At 44.5% G+C, this 27,871-nt stretch overlaps 1 protein-coding gene across 6 annotated transcripts in view; it reads right to left on the reverse strand.

The window, feature by feature from the left end:
• Positions 1 to 27,871, reverse strand: part of ZZEF1 (zinc finger ZZ-type and EF-hand domain containing 1) — a 135,891-nt gene that overhangs the window by 27,417 nt on the left and 80,603 nt on the right. For all 6 annotated transcript variants that reach the window (XR_010152762.1, XR_010152763.1, XM_009431592.5 and 3 more), the window contains 12 exons: positions 27,401 to 27,520; positions 26,221 to 26,382; positions 24,443 to 24,572; positions 22,265 to 22,403; positions 20,177 to 20,342; positions 18,987 to 19,249; positions 17,921 to 18,072; positions 12,465 to 12,615; positions 10,672 to 10,811; positions 2,264 to 2,541; positions 1,084 to 1,258; positions 382 to 514 (listed from right to left, as the gene is read on the reverse strand). Coding sequence is in view for 4 of the 6 variants with exons in the window: in XM_009431592.5 (XP_009429867.2) it covers positions 382 to 514; positions 1,084 to 1,258; positions 2,264 to 2,541; positions 10,672 to 10,811; positions 12,465 to 12,615; positions 17,921 to 18,072; positions 18,987 to 19,249; positions 20,177 to 20,342; positions 22,265 to 22,403; positions 24,443 to 24,572; positions 26,221 to 26,382; positions 27,401 to 27,520 (2,009 nt within the window). In the remaining 2 variants the exon portion in view is untranslated. The remainder of the gene's footprint in view (positions 1 to 381; positions 515 to 1,083; positions 1,259 to 2,263; positions 2,542 to 10,671; positions 10,812 to 12,464; positions 12,616 to 17,920; positions 18,073 to 18,986; positions 19,250 to 20,176; positions 20,343 to 22,264; positions 22,404 to 24,442; positions 24,573 to 26,220; positions 26,383 to 27,400; positions 27,521 to 27,871) is intronic.

Raw genomic sequence — 27,871 nt, forward strand, 5'->3', positions numbered from 1 at the left:
ACATGAATTCTAATACAATTATTTTAAGTGCAGCCACCTGACTCCATGTAGTCACCTGACTCTGTAATATGTTTAAATTACCCATAGAAAGTAAATGACACCAGCAAATGGAGAAATTAAATGTTCAGAACCTATATATCTAGCCAACCAAAAAACACAGAGCCATATACACAAAAAGACAGCATGGAAAGGGGCCTTTGAAATTATCCCAATTCAATACATCATTTCAGAAATAAGGAAAAAGCAGCTCGGGGAGCTATAACTTGCTCTTAAAAAAAATCACACGCAGGCCAAGAGCCAAGGTAATTTCACTGATTTTAGGGTACGCAGGGATTAGGCATTTTTCTTCCATTCTTAGAAAAAAATAATTATGCATGGTACCTGTTTTCCTCTTCCGGGTTTTGACATCAACAATCACAGCCCTGTTCTTCTCAGTAAAGTGCTTCAAGATGATCACATTATGGGGTTCATTGGCATTATCCATATAAACGCAGCGGGTTCCCACACAGAGGACCTAAACGTGGTAGACAGAGATAGAAAGGCAACTCAAACATGGAGACAAGAAAGAATTCTTAGCCATAAGCCCAGCCCCCTTTGATTGTGCCTCTGATTTCAACAAGCATGCAAGGATAGCGATCTTCTCATCTCTAAGTCCAAAGAGTCTGCCACAGGCTGGCACAGAATTGGTTTAAGTCCTTGCTGGATGAGGCCATGTTTTTACAGCCCCCTTTGTCCTAATTAGTTGAGGGACATGAAAATTAGAAATAAGGTCAAGATGAATGCCAAAATGAAAGACAATTTTCTTTGAAGTTCTTTGTAATTTGATATATTACAGTCACCTATTATTCAAAGCCAACTACTGGCTAATAAATGAGTCAAATGTTTAACCGTTAAAAATGCAAGTTGAATAAACCATCCCATAATCTTGACAATACTTCAATACTACGAAAGCAAGGTGTACAGGCAAAGGAAAAAGCTTCCAAAGAGATCTATGCCTATATATCCAGAAGCCACAGAGGCTTTGGTGTGTATAGTGAAGACTGGAAGGGGTGACCAGGCCCTCAGGCCTTCAGAGTGTGGTACCTGGGGGAAGCCAACCAGCACGAGCAGGGTGAAGATGTTGGTGTGCTTCAGCTGGAATGGCAGCTGCTTGATGCAGTGGTCTGTGAAGGTGGCAATGACATCACGCCACAGTGGGGCACTGTTGAGTGACCGCAGGATCTCTGCCATGGAGCACGCCCAGTCCAAGCCCACACGGCTGGAAGGCAAGAGCTCCATTAGGGACAGTACACAGGGCTCCAAACTCAACTCATTAGAGCTCACTACACTCCAAGGCAGACCCAGAGGCCTTCAAAGAGCCATTCATTAACTAGCTTAAAAACTACCAGAATAATGCTTTTCGTATAATGGTGAGCAAAAGAGCAAACAAAATCAAGGCTTGTTACTTACCTACTCACCCTACGGCTGTGTTTCCAAAAATCTCTATAAAAATCACCTGTGTGTGTGCACATGCACACTCATATTCAAACACAGAAGAAAATGTAGTGAGATAGCACCAGATGTATTAAAATGGTACAAGCAGGGTGACTTTTTTCCTTCTTTTATTATTTTTTTGAGACGGAGTCTTGCTCTGTCGTCCAGGCTGGGGTGTAATGGCGCGATCTCTGCTGACCGTAACCTCCGCCTCCTGAGTTCAAGTGATTCTCCTGCCTCAGCTTCCGGAGTAGCTGGGATTACAGGCACACGCCACCATGTCCGGCTAATTTTCTTTGTATTTTTAGTAGAGACAGGGTTTCACTATGTTGGCCAGGCTGGTCTCGAACTCCTGACCTCGTGATCCACCCGCCTCAGCCTCCCAAAGTGCTGGGATTACAGATGTGAGCCACCGTGCCCAGCTTATTCCTTCATTTCTGTTTTCCAAATTTGGTGTTGTGGTTATGTTACTTTTACAACGAAAACAGATTTATTTGCTTCAACCTCAAGGCCCACACTTACCGCTCATAAAAAACAGAATATGCCTCATTAGAGAGTTGAATCAGCAGCCAGTGTCGAGACTGCTCAGCTGTTTTAACGTTGGTGTTAAGCACAGTTTTAATGTGGGTTGACAGCATTGCTCATGAACCTAATTCTATTTCCACAAAACTCTCAGACAACACAACTGTAGCACACCAAAATTAATCAACAGCCAGACCTTCAACTTAAACAAATAAACACCAAGGTGGGATAGAGGGCAGGTGGTTAGAGGAGCAAGGACCAAGGCTACCTGTCCAGACACACAGCTCCCAGGCTAAAGAGCAGGTGGGTGGTTTTCCAGCCATCTGGCACAATGGAACTGTCCCCTGCAGCAAACAGGTTGTGTTTGGCTGAGAGGACTTTGATCACTGCGGCGTCTACCTCTGCTGGCAAAAGACGGATAATTAACTGGCCAAGAAGACCCAGGGTGAGATGGTAGGTTTCATTCAGGTGGCCTGCGTTTGAGATGACAACCTGAAACATGAGTGGAAGGACGTGCTCCAGGTCTATCAGGGGAACTGTGGGGCCCTGCCAAGAGAGGGAGAGAAATCTGTTCAGTACAAAATCCACATAACCAAACCTGCTAAATATTATATCTCCCTCCTACCTTATTTACAGCTGGCCTAGTGCTAACAGAATCATGCTTGTAGCTTTCATAAATGCCATATGTATAATCACTTACAAAATAAACATCCTCAGCTCTCATCTTACAATCCTACTTCTAATATTTCTTTACCCTGAAAAAGAAACTTAAAATACTTGGTTTCCCCCTCACCTTTCAAAATGTCCATTGTAAAATAATTTAAATAATTCAGAAACATGCAAAAGTTAAAGCTCCCCTAAATCCCCTCCCTGCAAGCATGGCCAGGAGATAACAACTGTTAAGTTTGATGAATAGTCTTTCAACCTTTTTCTATGCATATTTACACATGATATATGTAAAACAGGCCAGGCATAGTGACTCACACCTGTAATCCCAGCACTCTGGGAGGCCAAGGCGGGAGAGTCACTCAAGCCCAGGAGTTCAAGACCAGCCTGGGCAACATAGTGAGACCCTGTATCTACAAAAAATACAAAAAATTAGCCAGGCATAGTGGTACGTGCCTGTAGTCCCAGCTACTTGGGAGGCTGAGGTGAGAGGACTGCTTGAGCCCAGGAGGTGGAGGCTGCAGTGAGCCATGGTCATGCCAACTGCACTCCTGCCTGGGTGACAGAGTGAGACACCGTCTCAAAAAACAAACAACATGTCTGTGTGTGTATATATATATTTGTGTATGTATGTATATGTAAAATAAATTTTAAATTTTAAATAGTTGTTTTTCTTTCTTTAAATAGTGTCTTGCAACTTATTAATACTTTGTTTCCAGTTCTTCATTATTATAAAAACCATTCAGCTAAACGGCCTGGTACAAACACTTCTATACTTACACCATTTGTTATTTTCCACAGGAAAAAAATGCACAAAACTGAAGAAAGCTTTTACAATGTCTGAGTTGTTATCCTCAGTGTGACTCAAGAGGGCACTATATCCATAGTATGAAAACAAAGCAATCAAAGAACAAAAAGTTCTTGGAAATAAAAAGTGATTCTCAAGAAGGCGTCTTTCTGACACAGCAGCCTGGTAGGGGTGTCACAGTCCAAGAACTCCGAAGGCATCTAGGCAGGGGGTTGGTCTGGTGGAGGCCACATGGTGTCAGAACCCAAGCAGGGTATGGAATTTCCATGGAGAAGGCCTGGCAGAGGAGTCAGAGCACAGGTGGCTGAGGAAGTCACTCAAGCCCAGGAATGCCCAGGCCTCTGGAGTTGGAGCTTGGGCTCCGAGTGAGGGGAGGAGGGCAAAAACGCAGAAGAACAGCCTGATGTGAGTGTCCGAACCTAAGTGGAGAGGTGAGGGCATCTGTGCGGGGAGTTCACCCTCACACAGGGGTTCAGAGTCCAAACAGCATAAGGAGAGTGTTGCCACTGAGTAGCAGCCTGTTGCGGGTGAGGGGTCGTCTCACTGCAAGGGGGCAACCTGGATTAGAGAGACAGACCCAAGTGTGGTGGGGAGGTATCCATGTCAAGAGTCCACTGTAATCCCAGCACTTTGGGAGGCCGAGGCAGGGGGATTACCTGAGGTCAGGAGTTCAAGGCCAGCCTGGCCAACATGGTGAAACCCTGTCCCTACTAAAAATATAAAAATTAGCCAGGTGTAGTGGTAGGCGCCTCTAATTCCAGCTACTCAGGAGGCTGAGACAGGAGAATCGCTTGAACCGGCGAGGCAGAGGTTGCAGTGAGCCGAGATTGCACCACTGCCCTACAGCCTGTCCAAAAAAAAAAAAAAAAAAAAAGAGTCGAAACAAGGAAAGGAGGACACCTCAAAAGAAGAACAGCAGCAGAGATGTGAGACTGATCCAGTAGGTAATTATACGAAGGATGATGGGATCCAGGATTCTCACCGTTAAAGACTGGATTCTTTAAATCAGGGTTTCTCAACCTCAGTGCTACTGAAATTTAGGTCTGATAATTCTCATGTGTGTGTGGGGTAAGTGGCACCTGTGCATTTAAAAATGTTTAGCAGCAATTCCTATAATCTAGACTCCGCTAGAATTCCAGGAGCATTCCCTGAGTTGTGACAGTCAAAAATGTCTCAAGGCATTGTCAAATAGCCATATTGGATACCTTCAGTTTGAGAATCACTGCTCTAAGGCCGGGCGCGGTGGCTCACGCCTGTAATCCCAGCACTTTGGGAGGCCGAGGTGGGTGGATCACCTGAGGTCAGGAGTTCAAGACCAGCCTGACCAACATGGTGAAACCTCATCTCTACTAATACAAAAATTAGCCAGGCGTGGTGGCACATGCCTGTAATCCCAGCTACTAGGAAGGCTGAGGCAGGAGAATCACTTGAACTGGGAGGCGGAGGTTGCAGTGAGCAGAGATTGCACCACTGCACACCAGCCTGGGCGACAAGAGGGAAACTCCGTCTTAAAAAAAAAAAAAGAGAATCACTGCTCTAAATAAATATATAGAGTGTACACACACACACACACACACACACACACACACACACACACACTCTCTCTCTCTCTCTCTCTCTCTCTCTCTCTCTCTCTCCCCCTGCACCCCACCCGCCCGCACTGGGAAGACTGGGGAGCAGTGACACCCTGTTAGCAATGAACCCACCTAGTGCTCAAGCCATTTCTACATACTATCCTCTACCAAAAGGAATGAGGTCACCTTACAGAAATGGCTGATTCTAGGGCTAGGGGAGGGAGAATTTAAGAAGTGCTGAAATGATGGGGATATGTCAAAAGGACACAGAAGTCAGCGTGAATGGGTTCCCACTGGTCAAAATAAGTAATCAGAATAATGGATTATAGCTCATGGAGTAAAACAGGAAATCATGAACCCATACTGATATAACTAACTAACTAAATAAATTGTTTGATGAGAAACAGGGTATTTACATAGTTTCAAAGACTCTCCCCACTAAATATTTACTAATAACAAAAGGGGAAAGATTATGGTAGAAAAGGCTAATGGACACCACTTAATCCAGTGATCAAAGTAAACATGATCAGTAATGAAATACGTCAAAACTGTGTTCCACCTGACAGGCTGCAATGAGAATGCAGCATCTCATCTGTGATCTTCCTGCCCAAGAGGCAAAGCCTGAATCTAATTATGAGGAGACATCTGATAAACTCCAACCCCAAAGAGGAGGACATTCCACACAATAGGTGGCCTGTGATCTTCAAAAGCATCATGATCACGAAAGTAAAGACTGATAACTGTTAAAGACTAGAGGTGATTAAAAGACATGACAACAAACTGCTACACGTTCATTCTTTTTCTTTTTCTTTTTTTAAGAGACAGTCTTACCCTATTGCCCAAACTGGAATGCAGAGGTGCAACCTTGGCTCCCTATGACTTCGACCTCCTGGGCTCAAGTGATCCTCCTGCCTCAGCCTCCCAAGTAGCTGAGACTATAGGTGTGTGCCACCATGCCTGGTAAATTTTTCTATTTTTTTGTAGATAGAGTCTTGCTATGTTTCCCAGGCTGGTCTCGAACTCCTGGGTTCAAGCAACCCTCCTACTTGGTCTCCCAAAGTGCTGGGATTACCGATTCAAGGCACTGTGCCTGGCCTATACATTAATTCTGATCCTCCTGCCATGAAAGACACTTTTGGAGCAAACTAGTGAAACTTGAATAGGGAGTAAGCATTAGATGGCAGCAATGTACTGATGTTAATTTCTCTGACTTTGATGACTGCTGTCTGGTTACACAGGAGAATCTCCTTGTTTGTAGAAAACACACACTAACATATTTAGAAGTAATATGGCATGAACTTGGCAACTTTCAGGCACAAAATTATTCGTATAGTACTTTTAACTTTTACATAAGTTTGCAATTATTTCTAAATTTGAGAGGATATGGAGCAAATAAAGCTTTCATGTGCTGCCGTGGGAGTGTGAACCGGTACAAACATTGCAGAAACTGTTTGGCAGGGAGTGTGAACTGGTACAAACAATGGCAGAAACTGTTTGGCAGGCCAAGTTCGGCCTGCATTCAGATGCTCATCAAAAGCCACAGAGAGGTGTGCTCATAGTACCATCTGGAGTAATTTCCAGTTTAGAAACACTTAACAATAGTAACGTGAACTTTAAAATTATGGCATATTCATATAATGGAATTCTGGATAACAGTGAAAATGAATAAAGGAAACTAATCACAATAACATGGATGCATCTCACAAACATAATGTTGAGCAGAAGAAGCCAGACACAGGCCGGGCGCAGCGGCTCACGCCTGTCATTCCAGCACTTTGGGAGGCCGAGGTGGGTGGATCACTGGAGGCCAGGAGTTCAAGACCAGCCTAGCCAACATGGTGAAACCCTGGCTCTACTCAAAATATAAAAATTAGCTGGGTGTGGTGGCACATTCCTGTAGTCCCAGCTACTTGGGAGGCTGAGGCACGAGAAATCACTTGAACCCGGGAGGCAGAGGCTGCAGTGAGCCGAGATTGCTCCACTGCACTCCAGCCTGGGCAACAGAGCAAGACTCTGTCTCAAAAAAAAAAAAAAAAACAAAAAAAACAAAAAAAACCACCACCACCAGGCAAGAGGAATGCAGCAACTTACTCCAGCTATACAAAGTTTCAAAACAAGCAAAACTAACCTATGGTGACAGAGGTCTTTTTATTACTGGGTTGTAAGAGTTCTTTATATATTCCTTATAGGACTCTATCTAGGCAGTTTTTACACTAAAATAAAACTAATAATTTGCCCTCCAAAGTGCCTGCCAAAAAAAAAAGATTATTAGGGGAAAATAACCTCAGTGGTGATTTTAAAAAGTCAACTTAATGAAATCTCTCAGAACAAGAGATAAACATGAAAAATACAACCAAACTGAAGAAAAGATGGAGGGTAGATTCAAGGGGTCCATCCTGGCCAGGCGCAGTGGCTCACGTCTGTAATCCCAGCACTTTGGGAGGCCGAGGTGGGCAGACTGCTTGAGATCGGCAGTTCTAGACCAGCCTGTCCAACATAATGAAACCCCATCTCTACTAAAAAAACACAAAAATCAGCTGGGCATGGTGGCATGTGCCTGTAATCCCAGCTACTCAGGGGGCTGAGGCACAAGGATCGCTTGAACCCAGGAGGTGGAGGTTGCAGTGAGCTGAAATCGCACCACTGAACTCCAGCCTGGGGGACAGAGTGAGACACCATCTCAAACAAACAAACAAACAAACAAATCCACCCTGCATCTAGGAGATGCAAATGGGGCAGATACAGAAGCAAAGCCAAACAATGGCAGAAAGGCATTTCCTTAGCTGAAGTAAAAATGGAGTTTTTAATCAGAAAAGCAAATGATGCTGGGAAGGCACACAGAAAGAGAACATTTTTTTTTTTTTTTTTTTGGAGACAGAGTCTCACTCTGTCGCCCAGGCTGGAGTGCAGTGGCACAATCTCGGCTCACTGCAACCTCCGCCTCCCGGGTTCACGCCATTCTCCTGCCTCAGCCTCCCGAGTAGCTGGGACTACAGGCGCCCGCCACCACGCCCGGCTAATTTTTTTGTATTTTTAGTTGAGATGGGGTTTCACCGTGTTAGCCAGGATGGTCTCGATCTCCTGACCTCATGATCTGCCCACCTTGGCCTCCCAAAGTGCTGGGATTACAGGCATGAGCCACCGTGCCCGGCCGAGAACATCTTTTTAAAAATTATTTTACAAAACCTTTCTCACAGAGATAATATCTATTTTGACACGGTCTAATGAAACGTCTGAATTCCAAGGGTTAAAAAAAGAAAATATTTAGGCAAAAAAAATCAGTTGATATCATGTTAATACTGGACTTCTCATCGGTTGTTCTAGATGGTGGAAGACTATGCAGCAATGTCACAGGGGTCCAGATGAAAAGGACTGTGTCCCCGTAATTCCACACCCAGACTGTCTCCCATCTTTACCTGTAGCCTTTCCTCAAAAAGTACTTGAGGAAGTATTCTAGCACAACAAAAAATGAATTAGAGTAAATAATTCAGAAGGAAGAAATAGTAACTAATAAATAACATGCAGCCAACACACTGTAACTATCAATCATTAATTACCATATGGTCTAAAATTCTAAAAGTAGTTTGAGAGAGGCAAAATCCAAAAGATACAACAAAAAACTCCAAAGCAGCCAACCAACCAAATGATCCAGAGCTAAAATTACAGATAATTTGCACACTTGGGATATGATGAAATAAAAGCATCTCATCTTGTCAAGGAATAAAAGGTCTCACTTTGTTTGGAAGAGAAGGTAAAAAGGTTACACTGTTAATTAAGAGAGAAATACAGGCTGAAAAAAGTGGGTAAAAATTTAACTATAACCATGTTTCTATAAGAAATATGATACAGACTTCATGAATGATTACAAAGAAAGGAGAAAATAACTTAGGAAGGGGCAGGGAAAAATGTTCATTGGAGCAGGGCTGGGATGGGGACAGTCGGCTGGCACAGAGCAGTTAACCAGGTCATCCCATCAGAAGTAAGCTGGCTGCCCGTAACACACATGGTTATAACATAGCTGAGATCCAGTCAGGAAAAGGTCACTCTTACAGTGAAATTGGTAAAATCAACATAAAAAGGCTACGAGCCAATTGCAGAAGGGCCCTACCCCAAGAGATAGATGGTTGCTCAACGTGCTACCCAGTGAGCTATGGAAAAGGTGCAGCTCTAATTGACACAGAGGCAGCTGAGGCAGCTAAAGTTAGCAGAAATCAGTCATGGCTATTAAGAGAGAACAAAGGCTCGGGCTCATGTGCCTGCTCAGCCTCCAAAGGTTGGGGAGGGCAGGCAAAGACCAGGATAGTGACTGCACTGTCCAAGCCTGAGGGTACTGATTTCAGAGGTGAATTACCAGCTACCTAGACAGGTCCGGCCAATTCATCCAGGTGAAGAAAAACACATCTTCAAAATATCCTGTTCTCCTCATTCTAGTTCCACGTGCACCATACAACCTTCTGAGCTACAGTGTGGTCTTCTGGAGGGATTTCCATACCAAGAGGGAACACATGATTTTCCTGCCAGACACATACCCCTGTGAATTGTGACTGATTTATAAATCAGCCTCAACTCCCATGTAAAAGTTCGCGTAAAAATGCTCCTCTGAGTCTGAGCATCTCCAGGCAAACTGCTAAAAAAAAAAGTCCTTGGACTCAAAAATCTGAGGACCAAACCTTGGGTCCTGCAGGCACCTTCCCTTCCCCAAAGTCCTGCCAACTTGGAAAATCCTGTTTCAGCAGCCTGCTAGCTTTGTCTCTGATTCCTCTCTGTTTACTAGAAAAAGTGGGAGACCACTGTAAAGATTGTCAGCTATTCCTAAATTAATAAATTCATTATCAGCTCAGTGAAAAAGCTAACAGGATCTCTTCTTTAATATGATAAAAATGACACTAAAGTTCATATGGAAAAAATATATTTACAGGAACAGTCTAGAAAATTATGAAAAAGAATAACAAAGGCATACCTAAACTGTTCAGAGTTTTTAAAAAGTCAATGTTTTGAAAGTTTAAAAAAAGGCAAGGGAAGCAGATTAAAGACAAAATCAGCATGACATCTAAATACAACAGAATTTTTAAGAGGATCCTGATTTAAAAAAAAAAAACCTGTAAGGCACATTTTGGGGATAATTGGGAATATCTGTATTTAGGCTATATGTATAAAACTATTCTATCAATGCTAAAAATTGTAAGCATAATAATGACATTGTGGTTATATAGGAGAATGTACTTTAAGGAGAGAAGTATTGAGGGTGAAGTGTCAATGATGGCTTCAACTCATTTTCAAAAGTTCAGGAAAAAAATATAAACAGAGATAAAGCAAAATATTAACAACTGGTGAATCTAGGTGAAGATCTTCATTCATTGTTCTTTGAAGTTTTCTATGAGATTAAAACTTTTCAAAATAAAAAGGTAGAAAAAATCATTATAAGTATTATATATATATTGTTTTATACACACACACACATATATATATTTACAAAATATAGAAAGGGTCAGAAGAAAATAATTATAACTTCTAATCCTACCTTAAGGATACAGAAATGATTGTCATCATTGGTTTCAGTATATGGCTTTCCAAAACCTTTTTCTATGCATACCACCACCCCCTCTTTTAAAAATAAATTACCCTTACCGACTTTAAGGGAGGTAACATGGCTGCTAGTAATCCCAAAATCCTCTTCTGGGAACACTCAGCAAACACTTGCTCAGGGCTTGGAGTAACTGCTTTTTCCTCTATGAGCTTCTGAGATGACACTTCTGAATCTTCAGCATCTAAGTGGTAAAACAAACTTTCAGAATTTGCCTGCGTCTCCACATGTATGAAGGGGCAAGTAAACCACTGCACTGTCCCCTGTGCTGCTACGGAATAAAGCTGGGATTTTATTCATTTATTTTTTAAATTTGAGAGGGAGTCTTACTCTGTTGCCCAGGCTGCAGTGCAATGGCACAATCTCGGCTCACTGCAACCTCCACCTCCCGGGTTCAAGCAATTCTCCTACCTCAGCCTCCCAAGTAGCTGGGATTACAGGCACGCGCCACCTTGCCCAGCTAATTTTTGTATTTTCAGTAGAGACGGGGTTTCACCATGTTGGCCAGGCTGGTCTCCAACTCTTGACCTCAAGTGATCCACCCACCTCAGCCTCTCAAAGTGCTGGGATTACAGGCCTGAGCCACTGCTCCCGGCCTAAAGCTGGGATTTTAAAAGCCTATGGCTGGGCATGTCTGCGCTCAGCTGTTTCCTTCTCCAGGAGGCCTGCCTGAGCCCTGTTTAAATGAAAGACTGTCCTCCCAGAGCTCTCTTACCCCCGCCCTCCCCATTTCCCTGAGCCTGCTCTGCTGTGCTCAGAGCATTTCATCACCTTTTCACATTCCACATAATTTATATTTATTGTTTACTGTCTGCCTTCTTTCAGATTTTTGTTTCTTTCAGTGATGTATCTCAAGCACCTAGAGGTGTTTCTGGAGCATGGCAGGTACTTAATACTTGATGAATGAATAAACTGCCTATGAACCAGGATGCTGATCCTCAGGGGAATGAGACTCCAGTGAATTTTGATGATTTGGATTGATGTGGAGTGTCAGACTGTTTTCTGGAACTCAGAATGATACACACTGCATAGATGAGCATCAGACAGAGGGCAGAAGGCCAGGTGCTCACCCAGCCATCACAGAGCAGGAAGGTGGGGAAGATCCTGCACTCCTGGGCCACCATAAGGAGGAGGCTGGGACTTGCCTCCAGTCTCCTGAGCCCACAGCATGCTCCTCAATCCTCCTAAGCCAGCTCTGACCTTGCTGCTGCTATCCTCTGGCAGGCTGAGGCCTTCAGCAGCATCTCTCCTTTATCATCCTCTAGTGTTCCACTCCATCCCTACACACCTGCCAAGAGGGACTTCTCTACTTTAGGGCCTTTGCTCCTGTTGTCCTTTCTTCTCCGAACGCCCATCCCTATTGCAGATCCTAGCACATTCAAGGTCCCCTAGATCTCTCCCTCTCTAAAGCTTTATGAGGATACAGTCTGCCCCAGAGAGACACCAATCACTGTCAACACCCACTTACACCTCATTCCGCCTCAAATTACAGTTACCTGCACCTGTGTCTTAAGCCCTCCTAGACTGTGAGCTCCATGAGGGCAGGAACCACGTGTCTATCTGTCTGATTCAGTCCCTGTTTCATCCCCAAGGTCTAGCACTGTGTTTGGCATATAGAAAGCACTTAGTAAATACAGGAAATAAATAAGGTAGGAAAGCAGTCAAAGTGAAGAAAGATGACGTTCGAGGTGTCATCAGCACCATCTGAACAGAACTGAGAAACCACGCACCCCTGGCGTCTAGCCAATGTCAAGCTGTGTGCCACAAACAGCTCAGGGATGGGTATATGTGCATTTTAAGATGAAAGAGATGAAGATAATGGTCAAATAGTCTTTACCTGGAAGTCCTGTAGGTGGGCTAGCATCTGCAGGTGAATCTGAAATTTGGGTCTGGCATGAAGGATCCTTCGATAATGATACACCTTTATCTGCCTTATTTCTCTGCTTGAAATCTACAGGTCTGACTTCCTCATGAACAGCTCTCTTTCCCTAAAAAAACAAAAGTGTAAAAGAATTAAGGTTTCTTATAACAAAGTTTGCTCCATGATTATGATAACTTTTTAATGATTAGCCAGTCTTCATAGACTAAAAAACTTTTGAATGCCATTAGAAAATGCCACTCATTTCTTTTTTCTTTTTTTGTGTTTTTTTGAGATAGAGTCTCACTCTGTCACCAGGCTAGAGTGCAGTGGTGTGATCTCGGCTCACTGCAACCTCCACCTCCCAGGTTCAAGCGATCCTCCTGCCTTAGCCTCCTGAGTAGCTGGGACTACAGGTGCGTGCCACCACACCCAGCTAATTTTTGTATTTTTAGTAGAGACGGGGTTTCACCACGTTGGCCAGGATGGTTTCGATCTCTTGACCTCGTGATCTGCCCACCTCGTCCTCTTTAAGTGCTGGGATTACAGGCGTGAGCTACCAGGCCTCGCCTATGCCACTCATTTCTTGTGGTAAATCTATATTCTAATTAAGACAGTAACCGTCGGGCTAGGTGTGATGGCTCATGTCTGTAATTCCAGCACTTTGGGAGGCCAAGGCGGGCAGATCCCTTGAGGTCAGGAGTTCAACACCAGCATGGCCAACATGGCGAAACCCCATCTCTACTAAAAATATAAAAATTAGCTGGGCGTAGTGGCGTGAGCCTGTAATCCCAGCTACTCAGGAGGCTGAGGCAGGAGAATCGCTTCAACCCAGGAGGAGGAGGTTGTAGTGAGCCGAGATTGCGCCACTGCACTCCAGCCTGGGCGACAGAGCAAGACTCTGTCTCAAAAAAAAAATAAGATAGTAACCATTGCATCGCATCCCCCATCTTCCAAATGTCCCTCTGTCAGAGCCTGCAGTCCCATAAGAAATGGCTCTATTAAAAACCTCTCATACATTCTATTCAGCTTTCAGAAACCAAGTATGGAAAAGTTGTTCCCAGAGGAAAAAGACAAAGCTATGAAATTCTTTCTTTCTTTTTCTTTTGACTCTGTGAGTATAAAAAGTTGTGACTTCCCTTCTAGTACACTCTGGTGACTATCGTTAATGTACTTTGTTTTCTTCAGTATGAAAACCAAACAAACCTTTATTTACAGAATAATTAGAAAATTCTTGGTATCTAACATTATCTTTAATATGATGAAGATAAGACTACATCAATTCTGTAGCCTAGAAATATGACATTGTTTTCACTGCCACAGATGAAGCTATTTTATTGCTGTAGAAACTGGCATTCTGCGGGCTGTGGGACAGAGTTGTGGGTTGTGTATATTTCCTCTCTTAGTTTTCTATAGAATTTGCCTTTGTTAATTAACATGGAAGGTGTACATAAAGCCAACCACACGTCACTTGATCAAACAAAACCGGATGCTACTCCTAAACCTAACTAATCACACCCTTTCTACCAGGTTTTAGTATTCTTTCCTAGCTGCTGTTTCCTAGATGCTGTGGTTTTTTTTTTTTTTTTTGAGATGGAGTCTCGCTCTGTCACCCAGGCTGGAGTGCAGTGGCGCCATCTCGGCTCACTGCAAGCTCCGCCTCCCAGGTTCAAGTGATTCTCCTGCCTCAGCCTCCCGAGTAGCTGGGACTACAGGTGTCCGCCACCACACCCAGCTAATTTTTTGTATTTTTAGTAGAGATGAGGTTTCACTGTGTTAGCCAGGATGGTCTTGATCTCCTGACCTTGCGATCCGCCCATCTTGGCCTCCCAAAGTGCTGGGATTACAGGCATGAGCCACCACGCCCGGCCTCTTTATTTTAAAAAACAGAATAAACATACCTTTGATGCCCTTTTGAGAATCCCATTTTGGCAATGAGACTTGTTAAAGGGGCCCTTCCTGGAGGTGGGAGACTTTTCTGGAATCAGGAGTCTAGTGGTGAGCTGCCCAGATGGGCAAGGTGACAGCTGTCAGCTGCATTTCCTGAGAAGTCACTCAGAATCCCCCCAGTGACTGTTTGCACTCCTGGGACCCTCAGGGTGCCTTTCCCTATTGTCACACAGGCTTATGTGTGGAACTGTGGCTACATGGGAAGTGTTCTGTGCATGGTGGAGGCATCCCAGCTTCAGGTCTGAGAAGGCCAAACGTTGACTTTCACTCTTTGGGGCCAAAGGTGGAGTGTGATTCAACACCAAACATTCAGGAGGTGACATGCCGTCTCCCAGGGGTACCTAACCCATCCTCCCCTCTGCATATGTAACCTCAACATCAATCCTACCTTCAATCTCTTTCTGAGAAAAATGTGACTGTAAGACTGTCCTAAGAGAGGAATGAAACTGGGAGAGCTACTTGCTTTGTTAAATGAACCCTCTGAAAAGACCCGACACCATACTCCCTGTACCATATGGCACTTGCGAAGACAATATAATTCCCAAGTTGTGGCAAATGACTTATCTTTTTTCCTGTTATCACAGGACACTGTAAACAGAATCTTCTGGATGATGCCTCTGGCTAAGGTTAGTTTCTCAGTTGTTGAAAACAAAAAGTATCTCTAGTCATTGGAGGGAGAAAAGGTAGATACCCTTACCAGGGCCCTGGGGTTGCTTAGAAGCATGTGAGAGTTGAAAAACAGTGATCTGTCCTAGGGGCCCCAATGGGATACAGTCCTTATGGCCACTGTAGTGGCAACACTCAGGTTCAGTTGTGGGGACAGTACTGGAAATTGCTTGCAGCTTTACTTGAAGACTAAGAGGAAGAGCCAGAGGCAGGATACCCTGGGTGCACCCGGCTGCTGGTGGGTGGGAAGAGGACTCAAAAGGTGGGAATAAAAACAGTGCCCTGGGACCTCTTTGGAAAAAGTCCCATTTCAATCCTGAAGCAGGGAAGGCCTAAAACAAGCCTGAAACATCTTTCTCTATCAAAAATTAAAGAACTGTTCAAAAAATAATGGCAACATATCAAAAGAACACAAAAGCCAGGGAGGAGCAGTTTCCACTGCCCAAACATGGGACAATTTGAGCATCAAAATAAATAATGGGTCAGGCACAGTGGCTCAGGCCTATAATCCTAGCACTTTGGGTGACTGAGACAGATGGATTGCTTGAGTCCAGGAGTTCGAGACCAACCGGGTAACACGGCAAAACCCTACAAAAACTACAAAAATTAGCTGGCATGGTGGCATACACCTGAAGTCCCAGTTACTTGAGAGGCTGAGGTGGGAGGATCGTTGGAGCCCAGGAGGTGGAGGTTGCAGTGAGCCAAGATCATACCACTGCACTCCAGCCTGGGCAACAGAGTGAGACCCTGTCTCAAAAAAAATAAGAAAAGTGGCCGGGCGCAGTGGCTCACACCTGTAATCCCAGCACTTTGGGAGGCCGAGGCAGGCAGATCACGAGGTCAGAAGATCGAGACCAACCTGGCTAACATGGTGAAACCCGTCTCTACTAAAAATACAAAAAATTAGCTGGGCGTGGTGGTGGGCGCCTGTAGTCCCAGTTACTTGAGAGGCTGAGGTAGGAGGATCATTGGAGCCCAGGAGGTGGAGGTTGCAGTGAGCCAAGATCATACCACTGCACTCCAGCCTGGGCAACAGAGTGAGACCCTGTCTCAAAAAAAATAAGAAAAGTAATAGATTTTTATCCATTGAATTAAAAAAAACCCATAAAAAAACCCTATTAAGTCCATTCTGACATAAATAAAAGGATAAACGGGGAAGCACAGTGCTTATGGGTGGAAGGTTAGTTTTAAGATGCTGAGGGCTCACAAGAAGATACAAATATTCCCAGGCTCAAAGGTGAGGACTACTGATTAATCCCATTTCTCCTAACAATGTTCTCTTTGTTCCCATCATAATCCGTGGGTGGTTAAAGTGCCGCCTACAGAAGACATTTCATGGAAAAAATGTGGACGGTTGAGAGACAGGCTTGATGATTATGTGGCCTGTCTTCTACTGACTCTCTGGCTGAATGGAAATAATAAAAATGTTGATGTTTCTGCTGGCCAGTTTTTCTTTTGTATTCCTCCACATGAGAATGGGACCTTGGTGAGCTACAACCACCAGATGGGGGAATCCTTGAACTAGCAACCTGACAGACAGAGGACAGCAACATCAGCGACCCCTGTGGCAGTCAAGGGCCTTTTCAGCAGAAACTCAAGCTCTGGAGGCAGCATCATAGAAACAATGGCGTGCTCTTCCATAAAACAATCTTTAGTGCCACTATCACAGGTTATACCTGGATCCAGAATGGCTTTTCTGTTTATGCAACTATGTGTAAATTACTGCGTCTACCTGGTAAACAGTAAGCATCAGTAACACCTAATTGTTGACTGAATATAAATACAGCTACACAGATACAGTGTACACCATGGGCTAGAAATGACTTTTTTGTTGTTGTTTTTTTTGAGATGGAGTCTTGCTGTCGCCCAGGTTGGAGTGCAGTGGCGCCATCTTGGCTCACTGCAACCTCCGCCTCCCGGGTTCAAGCGATTCCCCTGCCTCTCGAGTAGCTGGGACTACAGGCACGTGACACCAGCCTGGATAATTTTTTTTTTTTTTGTATTTTTAGTAGAGACAGGGTTTCACCCTGTTGGCCAGGCTGGTCTTGAACATCTGACCTTGTGATCCGCCCACCTTGGCCTCCCAAAGTGCTGGGATTACAGGCCACTGTGCCTGGCCAATTAATTTCTTTAGGTGCACAATCTTGTTTAATTCTTATAAAAACTACCAGGAGACAGGTAATGGGAGTGGTTAACACAGATATGGAACTTACTATCAACTCTTCAAAGCACTTGACATACGGTAGCTCAAAGTACGTCATATATACAGCTCTTCACAATAAGGCTATGTTACAAGTATTATTATCATCATCCCCATTTTATAGATGAGAAAACTGAGGCAGGCTGGGTGCAGTGGCTCATGCCTATAATCCCATCACTTTGGGAGGCCAAGGCCAGAAGATCACTTGAGCCCAGGAGTTCAAGGCCACCCTGGGCAACATGGCGAAACCCTGTCTCTACAAAAAATACAAAAATTAGCCAGGCATGGTAGCGCATGCCTGCGGCCCCAGGTACTCAGAAGGATGAAGTGGGAGGATCACTTCAACCTGGGGAGGTCAAGGCTGCAGTGAGCCAAGATCACGCCACTGCACTCCAGCCTGGGTGACAGCGAGACCCTGTTTCAAAACAAAACAAAAGAAAATAAAACAAACACTGAAGAGATGATAACAACATGCCCAAGGTTTGATGGAGCAGGCATGTGAATCCAGCAGTCTAGGTTAGGAGTCTGTGCTCTTAGCCTCTCTGCTATGCTACACTGAGTGAATGCCTCTCTCTAGAGTTCAACCTGTGATTCTGTGTAGTAAAGAATCGTCATTTACATTGCCTGCTTCTGACAGCTCAGCACCCTGGACAGCTTTCTTCTCTAGCTGCTCCTCTGACGCTCCGGTGGGCACAGTGACTGGTAGGGCCTGATCTTCTGGGCTTGAGTCCCCATCTGGCAATACACCCAGCAAAGCTAGAGCTTTAAGGCCTATGTGGCAAGCAAATCAGAGAATGGTTAGAAGTTTTATAATGAGAGTTCTTTTCAGCAAGTGCCATAAGTTACTTTGCCATTATATAGAAATAAATAAATGAGTTCTGCACAAACCAAATCCTAGAGGACTCAACGTGAACATCCCTCGCTGTCTAAATCTACTCAGCTCCTCATCTCAGATGGTGAGAGGCTGAATAGCAAGGGATACCTGCACTTTATTAACAACAGAAGATAAAACATATAACAGGATTGTCTATTTAGAAAATAGTCAACATTATACTTTTATAGTAGCCCCACACAATCAGACTGCTCAATTCTCACTGGCAAACTGGTATGGGAATTGCTCTAAGGTGCTGGCGTTACCCATGTGCTATCTCATACAGGCCTGGTTCCCTAATGTTGACTAGAATGGGGATGCCATTATCTGAAGGAACTTAGATGTCTCCAAGGTTTAACTTTCAAGTTGCTTTCTTCCCACCACTCCTTAGTCAAGTCAGATTCATGTCGATATATTGCTAAACTATTTTACTCGTAAACAGCTCTCATCTAGAATACACTTGTGTGGAAGCAGATTTACACTCCAGGTTAAGAAGTCTGGATTCTTTCAGCAAAGTTTGGTAGATTCAAATACTAGACTGCATCCACAGATATAAAGAGTTTTAATTATTATTTAAAATTAGTTTGAGGTATTAATATTAGTTTCAGAGAAATTAAATGTTGAACTTCAATGCCAACATTTCTCTAAAATCCATCGGGGAACTTAAAAATTAAGTTTCACACCAGGGTAAGCCCCTTTTGTGGAAAAGTGGATGTTGCCACCTGTAAACTAAGCTTAGTATTTTACATTTGCCAAGGCTTTTTTTCACCAGCAACTGAGGGCTGGTTTTGGTTTCTGTGCATTGGGAAGTCACCTTTTCCCTGATGAGCCTTCATCAGACAGTCCCCGACGAGCTGCATGCACTGGCTCCGCAGGGTGGTGGCACTGCTGCGGGTCTGGGGGTCCAGCTTCTCCCCATCCACATCCTCTGCACTGGCCAGGTGGGCGCTATAGAGAGCCAGGGCAGCAAAGAGCAGCCAGGAGTAGTTATGGATATATGGCTGGATGAGCCTCTGCCGGTCACTGATCCGAATGGTTACCATTGGGTGGGCCGTGATGCTGTGGGTAGGCAAATGGCTGCAAAGGCAAGACACATTTAAAGCTTACAACCCTCCAAAAGCTTCTGTGGCTCCAAACAGGAGCACAGGGCCTTAGGAGAGCATGTGGTCGCAACTGGGCATTAGTCACCTCTAGGATGCGCTTACTGAAAATGTAAAGAAAGGTGTGGGCCCTCTCTCCAGAAAAATGAAGAAACACAAACACAGAACATGCCTTTCAGGGTTTCACAATCCCCAGAGGTTGTCTGCGGAAATTGGACTAAGGAAGAATTGCTTATTGTGATTTTGGAAGGTGTGGTAATAGCATTTTGGTAATGTGAATAAAACCCATAATTTTTAAAGGGGGGTATAAAGTATGTAGGAAGGAAATAATTTAAGGCCTGGAATTTGCTTTATTTATGTATTTATTTATTTGAGATGGAGTCTCGTTCTGTCGCCCAGGCTGGAGTGCAGTGGCGCAGTCTCAGCTCACTGCAACCTCGGCCTCCCAGGTTCAAGCGATTCTCATGCCTTAGCCTCCCAAGTAGCTGGGATTACAGGCACCCACCACCACACCCAGCTAATTTTTGTATTTTTAGTAGAGACGGGGTTTCTCCATGTTGGGCAGGCTGATCTCGAACTCCTGACCACAGGAGTTCGCCTCGGCCTCTGAAAGTGCTGGGATTACAGGCGTGAGCCACCGAGCCCGGTCCTGGAATTGGCTTTAAAATACTTTAACATAGGAAAAAAAAAAAAAGCAATAAACTAAGCACACATTACAAAATCTTCCTAACTGCTGAACCTGGGTAATGGGTACATGAAGATTCACTGTGTTAGTCTCTTTACTTTTGGTTATGTTTAACTTTTTAAATAAAAAAAAACTTTTTTAAAACAAGAAAGAAGTCCCTTTTCAAGTGAAGGAACGTGTAAATAAAAGGCTTGGTGGCGACGGGCAATCGAGACATACCCGTAGGAGTATTTCTTCGCTGCATAGCATCCGTAGCAAAGATCAAAGTCATCGCAAACATTGCAGTTCATCCTCCGGCCTATGATCAAACCCTGGCAGTGGTCACAGGTAAACTCCATGTTGACCATTTCATGGTCGTCTCCGTGGCCCTCAGGCTTCACCCCACCTGAGGAGAAACACAGCAGTGTGAGGGGATGAGGTAGAGGGCTCCTAGATGGGCTAGTTTCCAAACCCAAACCAACCCCAGCACCAGGGCCGTTCCCAAGTGACTGCTCAGGGATACAGGGCCCACAGGCGTTCTCTGGAGACAGGGTGCTCTGCCTGGGTGGCTCGAGGCATATGAATGAGACTCTTGGCACAGAATTTCTCGGCAATGGTACAGTGAGATCAAATGTATTATCAGGACTGCTATTTGGTGGAAACAAGTCCACAGGTTAATTTGTGAGCCGTCTCCTATGACCCCTCCACTAACAAAGAGTAAGCCTCTGTTGATGTATTCCTGTTAACAAGCACTGAGGACTGATCAGGATATTTGCTCTTCCTTTTTCACTCCAGAATCACAGATGAAAACAGACTTCCAAAATAAAAAAATAAAAATTAAAAAATTTAAAAAGGGCCAGGCATTGTGGCTCATGCCTGTAATCCCAGCACTTTGAGAGGCCGAGGCAGGCAGATCGCTTGAGTCTAAGAGTTCAAGACCAGCCCGGGCAATATGGTGAAACCTCGTCTCTATTGAAAATACAAAAATTAGCCAAATGTGGTGGCAGGCACCTGTACTCCCAGCTACTTGGGAGGCTGAAGCAGGAAAATCACTTTAACCCAGGAGGCAGAAGTTGCAGTGAGCTGAGATGGTGCCACTGCACTCTAGCCTGAGTGACAGAGTGAGAGTTTGTCTCGGGGAGGGGGAAACAAAGAAAAAACCAGACCCAGACCCAGTGAGTGAGAGAGAATAACAGTCAGGAAAGAGATGGGTTGCACTGGTCTCCTTCTCACTCTAAGGCCCTTGGGCCCTTCTCACTCTAAGCTCTGTCATGGACCCTGCAGAATGCTCCTCGCGCCTGGCCCACCTCTGTTCATTCTCACTGCCATGAACCCAGTCCAGGCTCCCATGCCTGTGTGAATACCGTGACTGACTTCCTAAAGGAGACTCTTAGCACCGACAGAACCACCTTCCTCTAGCATAGCTCTCATCATGTTATTAATAATACCTACTTCAAAAACCTTCCCTGCTGTCTCTAGACTATTCAAACTCCTTAGCCTAGTATCTTGGGGTCCCACAGTCGGGGGCCCCACCTGTCTTAATCCATCACTTAGTTGGGCAAACATTTCAGCATGGCCATCTAAAGTCACTACAGACACTCCTCTGTCCCAGGGTTTGCTATGCCCTTGATGGTGATACCATCCCCAACGTTTCCTACACATCGTCCAGTTCTAACTTTCTTCAAAAACCAATTCTCATTCCACCTCCTTCACGAGCCTTCCCTGCAGCAATGCTGCTACTGCTTCTAAACTTTTCCAGAAACAATCTGTACCCTCATTTATAACTCAGCACACACATTCTTGTACTGGAATAGACATTCTGTGGATCTGTCCAGTCCTCCTGCTGGACTGTAGATGGTTCCAGGGCAAGGGCTGTCTCTTACCACTGGGCCATGCACAAAAAGGCCAGTCAGGTGTGCACTACTGTGCATCTGTTTTACCTCAGCACCTAGAAGTCAAGTGTGCGAGAGGGTTTTTGAAGCTTGCTTGTGTATGTGTGCGTGTGTATTTTGCTACATGTAAACACTGCATGATTCAGAAGCAAACACTATTTCCTGAAAACTCCACTGAACATACATACACTGGTCCCGAGTGTTTATTAAGTGGCTACACCCAGCATGATAGAAGAAGGAAGCACGACAGATATTAGGGCTGTGGAGCTTTTCATTTAGTAGAGGAGATAAGGCTCACGTTAGCCAAGAAGTCAGAGAAAATACCACTGGGCAGCACTTTGATTTAGTACACTGAGAGTTTTTAAAAATGACAAGATCATAGAAATCAGAAGTGATATAGCCTTTGGATACGGCGTACCCAGTTCATGAAATTTACCTAGGAAGCAAGTTTTGCAGAGATCCATGTCACTGCACTGCAGACAGCGGTATCGATGCCAGGGGGCAATCTCATCACACCCATCACAAGAGATGTCCACATTTAACAGGTCACAGTAGCGAGCAATAAACATGTGCATCTGTAAGGCCAAACACATACAATTAACTGATAGATTTTCTAAGGTGGCCACAATTCACTAATCAATTCCTCCATTCACTAGGTACTGAAGATGTTCCAGGCATTGTACTAAGTGCTAGGATTTGATAATGAATAAGCTCCTCAGTGTCTAGTTGGGAATTCCATCAAGGAGGTGATGACCATTTAGTATGACCAGTGCTTTCACAGGAAATTGCAGGAGGCTTAGAGGACAAAGGACTATGGCTACCAATGGGTATTCAGAAGGTCAAAGAAGGTTTTCCAAAGGAGATAATTCCTCAGGTGAGACCCAAAGGACAAACAGGTACTAGACGGGTCGGGGTAAGGGAGGTGGGCATGTCAGATAGGAATAGCAAATTTGACAGACAGCAAAAAGGGGATGAGAGACAGGTTTATGAAATTGGCATGACTCAGTGTGTCGAATACAGTACAGAGGGGAATAGTCAGATGAAGAGAGAAAGGTTAAACCACAAAGGGCCTTGCATATCAGTCTTAGGAGTTACAGATTGTTTTTAGAGAGAAGAGTAATGTGATCGGACTGGAGTGCTCTTCTGGAAGTTGAGGAAAGAATGGATCAAAGGGGCAAGCCTGGACTCAGGGAGACTGACCATGACCAAAGTGTTAAAGGAACCCCATGGCACATTATAAGGGCTGGGACTGAGTGGTAGGCGGGATGGTGAAAGGTGCGTAGATTTGAGGTGTTGAGGCAGAAGTGGGAAACCTTGGTGACCGACTGGATATAGGGATCAGTAAAAGGGAAGAAAGTTTCTGGCTTGGGTACGTGGTTGGACGATGGTAGTGTTCACAGATACAGGAAACACTGCAAAAGGAGTATTGTCCCTGGCACTTACAGGCAAACTTTCTGCAGGGATAGTCTGGGAACTGTCTAATGAGCAAACAAATTGCTTTACTGGAAAGTACTTGGACTACAGTATTGTTTCTCTTTAGGGCCTGGAAATGAGGGATCTAAATCAGTAAGTCATACAGTAGACCAGAGCAAATATGCCAAGTCACCTTACAACTACAGAACTCCCAAAAGGTATTAACATATGCGAGAGAAAAAGCCACAAAGGCCCACTTGGCAAGCTCCATCCAAGCACCACAGTGGTGCTATGTGAACAAAGTGGTTGGCACATAGTAGGCACTCGATACTTAGAAAATGAATGAATCTGAGGCAGCAGATGCTTGGCACATGTGGTAGCGATGGATTTAACACCTGACGTGGAGATGGACACAGTGGGCTATCTGAGCCTGAGCCTTTGCACATCCGAATCATGCAGCTCTGATGCCCTCTCTATACATACGGCTGCTCCCATGCTCACCAGGCAGCCTTCTGATGGAAACGTGGCTGCCCACGCTGCTTGTCTACAGGAAGAGAATGTGCTGCTCCAAGGACACTAGAGCCCAGGCCCTCCAGCAATTCTATTTCTCACTGTAAATTAGTAAATTGGCACCTCATATTGTACATCAGCTTTAAGAGCCAATTTTCCAATGAGTCTAGTTCTACGGCAGGGAGCCACTCTGAGTGTAGTCAAATCAGGATTTATAGCCTCTCAGGTTAAAGGTTAAACACCAGATGCTAGGGCAGCAGTCTCCCTTTTTGGCACCAGGGACCAATTTCGTAGAAGACAATTTCTGCACAGGACTGGGTGGGGGATGGTTTCGGGATGAAACTGTTCCACCTCAGATCATCAGTCATTAGACTCTCATAAGGAGCGCACAAACTAGATCCCTCACGCACAAACTAGATGCCTCGCATGCGCGGTTTCTTGTGGGCTCAGGCTCCCGTGAAAATCCAATGCCGCAGCTGATCTGACAGGAGGCGGAGCTCAGCCTCCCTCGCTTGCCCGCTGCTCACAGCCTGCATTCGGTCGCGTTCAGCGGTTGGGGACCCCTTCACTAGGGTATTGAATGCCACCTGCAGCCCTCTCAGGAAAGAGCCTGCCAGAACCCCCCCAGGCAAACTCTCCTCTCCAAACTCCTAGCAAATCACTTCAGAGTACTCTAGTTGAGAGGTCTTACTTTCCTCTGCTTCTCTGGATCTTCCTGGGCTATTTTTTCATACCAGGCCTCAAACATGCCATCCTGACACTCATCCATCCATTCTGAATTCTGCTTGGCATCAGCAAGCTCATCTTCTTCACTCCATTGGCTGAAAGAAGGACATAAAGAGAGAAAAGCATGCCTCTCCCAATCACCAAGGAAAGTACTGGTTAGCAGACCCTGTGTCTATAGGTCTATTATATCGGGCATTTTTCAGCTTCTGAGAGGGAAAGGTCAACTGCTTTTCAAAGCCCCAGGATTTGTCAAATATTTGGTAGATATATGCCAAGAAAGAAGGAGAAGCCCTTTCCAGAGTAGACTATACGGGATGAGAAATTAAGAGTTTGAAAGGTTGTACCACATGGCATAATTCCACTGGACAATCATTTATGGTGAACCTACTATGTGCCAGGCACTAGGGCCAAATAAAGTTATTATTATTATTATTTTTTAGTCTGATTTAGACACGCTCAGCATATCCTGGTGGAATCAGTATGAGAAGGGAATCAGGAGACACTGTGACTTCAGCTCTACCACCAGCTGCTGTGAGACCTTGACACATGACTCAGCCCTGGTCCTCAGTCTCCCCATTTCAGACGAGATCAGGTGCATTCAGGGTGGTATGGCCATAGTTTCCTCATTTCAAATAAAGCGCTTCAGGTAGATAATCTTGTAAGTTCCTTTTGGATGCAAAATTGTAAATTTCCATAATTTCAGTTTATAGCTCGTTTTAACAAATAGAACTTTAAACAGAAAAAGATTTGCTTAGGAGCAAATACAAAATATCTACCAAGCTATAAATACACATTCATTCATTCATGCATTCCAACAAAATGGTTTTAGGCCTATACTCATACTTAAGCTTTGCGCTAGGTGCCACGAGGGCTTGCTGTAAAGGGCGTGCTTCCTTCCCTGAGGACTGTGGCGTGCAGGGAGACAAAGCGAGAAACCGCGAGCAGGCCCACAGCCAAGATCCACAAGCTGATGCCCCCTAGTGCTGCCCCGTCTCTGCCAATGGAGCTCCAACAGCGAGGCAACGGCTGAGGTTCGTGAACTAAAGAGACAGCTCTAATTCTGTCCCCTTTTCCCTTGGAACAGCTCTCCTGAGAGAGTGGAGACTATCCTGGTGTTGACTCATTCACTTCTTCCCACTTCTCTCCTCTTAGTGCATTCCCCCTCCCCTTCTCCTCTTTTCTACACATGAATGGCCGCAAATAGGGAAGTGGATTTGAGTAGAGTGGAGAGATATGGGCCAAATCGGAGGAAAAAAACCCTTCATACATGATTTTTTTCTAACTGAGGTCCTTATAATGTGCAAGAAGTTAGAGTGGCTAACTTCTTGTAACATACACATGTAACAAAAATTATGGAAAAGGATTTCCCAATTCAGCAAGCTATACTAAGATCACCAAAATGCAGAGGATTCTCGGCCTCAGAGCTCACGAGTTCACCACCATCAATGTACATAGCTCTACTGCATGCCAGATGTGGTTCTAAACACTGAAATATATAACTCAGGTACTCATCACAACAAGCCTTGGAGGCAGCACCATTGTTATCTCCAGCTCTGAAGATGAGGAAACTGAGGCACAGAGGGATTATAAGACTTGCGCAAGGCCACTCGGCTAGGATGTGGCAAAGCCAAGATATGACACAGACAGTCTAGCTCCGGAGTCTGTGCTCTTAACGCCCCCACTATGTTCCTTGCGTTTCATAACCTACATTAGGAACTGCAGAGCGCAGGACCGTGCTCTTACCTGATCACACTGTCATGGACACTTATATTCTCCTGTGACATTTTCATGAGGAGATCTGGTAACTGAATATCAACAAAGAAGGCGAGATCACTGGGTTCCCAGCCCATATCCAAAAGATGAAGCAGGGCTGTCTGAACACAGGATAAGGCAGGGAGCAAGGACCTAAAGGGGCCGTGAAAGTGACCATTAGCAGAGCTGCTTATTACCAACAGAGGCAACAGAAGCAATTCAAGTAGGTGACCTGGTTTGCAATTGAAAGCAGAAGGGAACTTCACATTGCTGGTTTGGGTTCCTTTCAAATTCCTCACACTCCACACAAACATCCTTCAAAGCTTACATAAAATAACTCTGAAAAGTGTAAAGTAAGGTTTCCACCCTGCCAGGACCACCACAGGGGTATCTTATGGTAAAGAACTGAGAAGTAAAAATCACCTTCTGATAAACTGCAAGATCAGGGCCAGCTCCAAATTAGCCAAGGTTATGCAGTTTAGATTTACAGAAGAATCATTTGATTTAAGGCTTATGTCTAAACCATTTACTAAGAGGACTGGGAAATGGCTTTATACTCGTTTTCAAACTGTACATAATACATAATATACTGGCTGGGCGTGGTGGCTCATGACTGTAATTCCAGCACTTTGGGAGGCCGAGGCAGGCAGACTGCTTGAGCCCAGGAGCTCAAGGCCAGCCTGAGCAACATGGCAAAATCCCATTTCTACAAAACATAAAGAAAATTAGCCGGGCATGGTGGCATGCACCAGTAGTCTCAACTACTTAGGAAGCTGAGGTGAGTGGATCAATTGAGCCTGGGAGGTCCAGGCTGCAGTGAGCCACAATTGAGTCACTGTACTCTAGCCTGGGTGACAGCATGAGGCCGTCTCAAAACAAACAAAAAAAATCCCTAATATACCAAAACAGAAAATAATAGGCTATAAATTCTTAGAAAAACCCAGACTCATCCCCTTAAAAAGAAAATATACACACCAGACAGAAAAAGGACTGGGAGAAAATATACGAATAAGTTAACATTAGTGATTAGCTCTCTAGGTGGTAACATTAGAGGTTATTTTTATTTTGTTCTTTGTGCTTTTTGGTATTTTTGACAGTGCACATATATTTCTTTTATAATCAGAAAAAAATACATTTTTTTCCTCTAGAAATGATAGAAGTTATCCAGTACCTGTCATTTAGGCTACTAAATCCTTTAACTGCTTTGACCAAAAACAGAACAAGTTGATAGTAAGTGTCTCGAATTTCTTTGTGTAGATCAGCACCACAGCCTTCCAGGTGTCCAAAATAACTAGAAACAGAGGAAATCACTGATTCACTTAATTGCCAGAACATCTTTTTCTTAATAATAATAATGATTTCTTACATGAAAAAGAGCAAGTGGCAGTCAGCTGAACAAAGCGGCACAGGAACTTAAGTAAATACAAATATAATACCTATAGAAGGTAACACACAAAACAGCAAGTGAATCCCTCTGACGGGCTCAAGAGAGTTACCCAGAAGCATGGAGATGAGATTATTGATCTTCTTTGTGAATATAAACCCATCCCTCCCACCACTACTTGGGTGCCAGATACTGTGTTAAGTATTTTTCACAAATGACCTCATTTGATCCTCTCCACACAATCACGCTCACCCCTCT

The sequence above is a fragment of the Pan troglodytes genome, chromosome 19 (assembly GCF_028858775.2).
Source record: "Pan troglodytes isolate AG18354 chromosome 19, NHGRI_mPanTro3-v2.0_pri, whole genome shotgun sequence".
In the NCBI taxonomy this organism is placed as follows: Eukaryota; Metazoa; Chordata; class Mammalia; order Primates; family Hominidae; genus Pan; species Pan troglodytes.